This window comes from Trematomus bernacchii, unplaced genomic scaffold, assembly GCF_902827165.1.
Source record: "Trematomus bernacchii unplaced genomic scaffold, fTreBer1.1, whole genome shotgun sequence".
NCBI classification, from domain to species: domain Eukaryota; kingdom Metazoa; phylum Chordata; class Actinopteri; order Perciformes; family Nototheniidae; genus Trematomus; species Trematomus bernacchii.
Window position 1 is genome coordinate 737,907 of NW_022987899.1, and position 4,107 is coordinate 742,013.

A 4,107-nucleotide genomic window follows, 5' to 3' on the forward strand; every position below is an offset into this window, starting at 1 on the left:
TCTATAGTAACGCAGTGTAGGCGGAGCCGTGACGTCATCTTCAATGAGAACCCCAGAAAAACAACACAGCCGTTAGCTGTTAGCACTCAGAGCTCACAACTCCTCATATATGTTCAGAAACTAGACAAAAGTTAAACAAGTACAAACCACAGACTGCCTGTGTCATGGCGAATACAGTCGCTGCTTTATTTATGTCTGTATAGGCCGTTGTTGTGAGTGTGGACGGTCGGAGCATATACTGCGTTAGCTTAGCCAATCTCCATTTAGAAAACACGCATTTTAAAAGGTTTTTCGCCTGCCGTCTGTCTGCAGACTTGTCAAAGCATTAATTCATGGTTTTTACTAACCGGTATCAGTATGTTGTTACTTCGGCATCATTTTGAAACGTGTATTACAATTAAATCACGGTCAAATATGTCCATCTTGTTGTAGTTGTAGCCCCCTTGCCAGCGATCCTCTCTCTAGTTTAGCATACTCAGCCCGACTCAGCCTCGTTGTCTCTGGCCCTAGACCCGCGATTTTATGAGGCCAGAAAAACTGTGAATTAGGACCCGCCGGCCGGTACTAGGCCAAGTGGAAACGCAACCAAAGACGGGCCGCTGACGTCACAGCCCTCTTAAACCGTGCTCCGCGCTGTAGTGGAAACGCGCCATAAAGTAACAGACAGAGAATCAGCACTTTTGAAACAGGGCTGAAACAGAGGGGATTATGGGTAATGCTGCAATGATCTGTTTGGTGTTTCAGCCAATCAGAGACATGTTTTGTATATATCTGAGACCTATAATATATTGATGAACAACAGTATAATAGGGGACCTTTAACATGCAACAACAACATACATATGAAGAGTGGAAAGATGGTGTGATGCAAGAGCTAAAAGAACCATGATGATACAAAACCAATGAGCTACTTGATGCAATACTGTATGGAGGAGAAAACCCTCTCACAGTACAAGTGCAGCATGAATACATAATCAACATCAGAACAAGCAGATAAATGAACGAGGAATCAGAGGATGTGCCGGTGCATGCTCTGAATTAAAGCAAGGTGGTGTGAACATGCAGTTTAATGTTTCAAACATACTATGAATATTTTCAACGCATTAGAGTTGGATGTGTGTCTGATTTTTGGGACATACTATATTGTGGGTTTTCTTTTGCATAGGATTTTGTTTTCTTACTATACTATGATGTTTTCTTTCGACATACCATACTATAGATTTCATATATATATATATACAATAGCTTTTTAATGTATTTGTTGATGACAAATTATGACATTTTGTCTAATTTGTTTTACATTCTATACTATGAAGTTTTTAGGACTTTTTCCAGTGAAACCTTTGAATATTTTATGACCATTTTAATACCATAAAATACTTTTTACATTTTTTACGTTTTGTATAATATACTTTTTTATCACTTTTTTTACATACCATGATACAAATCAGCCTAATGTGGGTTATGATGGTTCATGCAAACACAGGACTTTCACCCAGGAGACCTCCGTTTGTGTCCTGTTTAACCAAAAGTCATGAATAATTCACAACTTAACCTAGTTATACGTTTAAAGAGGGGGTGGTCTACATCCTCAGGAAGTATGTGGTTATTGTTTGGGCTTGTGTTAGTCTCCAGGAAATGAATGTGAGTCTATCAAATGAACCCAAAATGATATTGAAAGGAAAAATGCTCCTGTGACTGAACCACTCCAGAAAAAAAGCCATTACGAGGCAGAGAGATCTCATTACATCACCAAGCTCTGTTTCGCTGAGCAGACACACACACACACACACACACACACACACACACACACACACACACACACACACACACACACACACACACACACAGCCCTTCAGGGACTATATATTGAGCTGTCGAGAGGGGAAGATCCTCCTGACTCCTGAATTGTATTTTAGAACTTAAATTATCCTGATTTGGTGGTAAAGATGGTTTTCTCAAAGGCCCAATGTCTCGTCCTTCTTCTCCTCTGGAACTTCACTGATGCTGGTGAGTTGATGGTTATTTACTGACTTTCAAGGGTATTTGAAAGCTAAACTCGTACTCTTAGCACAATTGTGTCAAAGCTTGTCATTTCAGTTTATTTATGTTTGCAGCTGTCAAAAGACAAATCAAACTGGTGCAGTAAATCCCTCGGGAACTCATGTTAGATTTTGACTGTACCTGAAATACATCAGAGCACTAAAACTCAGTTTGCAGGTAGAGTTTGAAGTGTTTTTGCAAGCCTCCACATCAGTGACAAGAACATACAAGCTGTTTTCATCAATCAAATGGACAGCAGAGCCCCCAATAACAAGCATTTTTAGAGCAAGTAGACACAACTGTAATGACTACAATCTGAAATCCTGATAACTTACTCATCAGTTTAGCTCACATGTCACATCGAGGGCTGTATTTGTGTGACATGTGCACGATTATGAATCTCTGTTTTCCCTGCTGCTTGGTTTCTTTTGATGTCAGGACGGATTCTGATGAAGATGAAGCAGCGTGTGCGGGATGTTCAGCTGCAGAGAGCGAAGCAGCATCTGCTGACGGTCGCTCTCCAACACGTGAAGGAGGGCCGGATCCACCAGCAGCTCGACCACTTCAACCGGCAGGACGCTAAAACCTTCCCTCAGGTAGAGAAACATCAACTATCAATGATATCCAGGTAACAGAGGATGGAGATTCAAAGGATGTATTGTCAAAGGTTCAACAGCTACAGCGAAAACAAGTCCCAGGCTTCTCCAACAATGCAACATACAGTATATTTAAAACATAAAAACAAAGGAAATGCAAAATAATGCAGGTGATATAATGGAGGAATATATACATTCTGTAAAATAGAGTGAGATCAAACTGAATTGAACATAAAATACTGTACAGTAGAATCAAGTACTGCATGTTGTTATAGTGTATGATTGTGTGGATATGTAGATTATAAGCAGATATGCGTGCTGTAACAAGATAACATGACAAAGGCCAGACAGTTCAGACACACATCTGTAAAGCATACTGTGATCATAGAAGAACACTTTCATAACCTGCACAAAGGAAATATTTTATTGAATGGATCGAATATGACGCCTTCATGTTATTTCTGAGGTTGGTCTAGTGTTTGTTTTTCTCCCAATGCAGCAAAGCTATTGAAACAGATGTATTGTTAACTTAAACCATTGAGATGTGCTGGTTCAATGTTCATTGCAAAACTTATTGAAATGAACTTATTGCACATATTAAACCTGGAACTAACAAAGCTTAAATTATTGCCTATAAAAACAACATTAAACATTAAATAATCAGTTGCATTCATTTCTTATGGCTCTATCTGCAGCTTCTCCAGAGTCATTTCTTATGATTACATTTCTCCACAGGCCAACAACAGCTTCAAAAAAACTATTTCCCTCAAAGAACAAACCAAACATGCCCTGTTGTCGTGAGAGAAAAAGTGCAGAAGGAAACATCCATTAAACTCAGTGTGCTGCTCTGTGATGCTAGTTCAAGCCAGATACTTGGCATCTCATCTTGGGTGCAAGGTCATCAATGTTTGGGCTCAGGCTCTGAGCTGAGGAAACCCTCAGGATTGAGTGAAGGTATGCGTGCAATATACCGGCAGGCCAGATCTAATAGTAATTAGAAATTATCCTGCGGGCCAAAATTAAATCCACCACGGGCCTGATTTGGCCCCCGGGCCTTGAGTTTGACACATGTGACTTACACCAAGGCTAGGAATGTACGTCTGGTTTGGATCAACCTCAATAACACATTCCTTTACTTTCTTGTGTTATTTTCTGCGTCTTTCTGCCTGTGTTTCCCTGCAGAGGTTCTTTGTGAACGAGGCGTTCTGGCAGCGCCCCGATGGTCCCGTGTTCCTCTTCATCGGAGGAGAAGGACCCGTCTATGAGTTTGATGTTCTGGCAGGTATGCGTACTCACCTGTCTGTCAGAAAAACAGCAGATTGGTTGAACGGAGTATTTGCAAGAAAGTCAAATCATATGTCAATTAAGCTGTTTTTGAAAAGGGACAATACTAAACAATGAAACACTTGTAGATGTTACTCAAGAAAATCTCGTTTCCCCATGCAGCCTGATGTTGTTAGGCTTCCTTC

The 4,107-nt window shown here is 40.4% G+C and overlaps 1 protein-coding gene across 1 annotated transcript in view; it reads left to right on the forward strand.

The window, feature by feature from the left end:
- Positions 1-1,943: 1,943 nt before the first annotated feature.
- Positions 1,944-4,107, forward strand: part of LOC117469956 (thymus-specific serine protease-like) — a gene marked incomplete at its 3' end in the record, with an annotated part of 8,346 nt that continues 6,182 nt past the window's right edge. The window contains exons 1-3 of the mRNA XM_034114455.1: positions 1,944-2,009; positions 2,481-2,638; positions 3,821-3,920. Coding sequence (XP_033970346.1) covers positions 1,949-2,009; positions 2,481-2,638; positions 3,821-3,920 — 319 coding nt within the window. The remainder of the gene's footprint in view (positions 2,010-2,480; positions 2,639-3,820; positions 3,921-4,107) is intronic.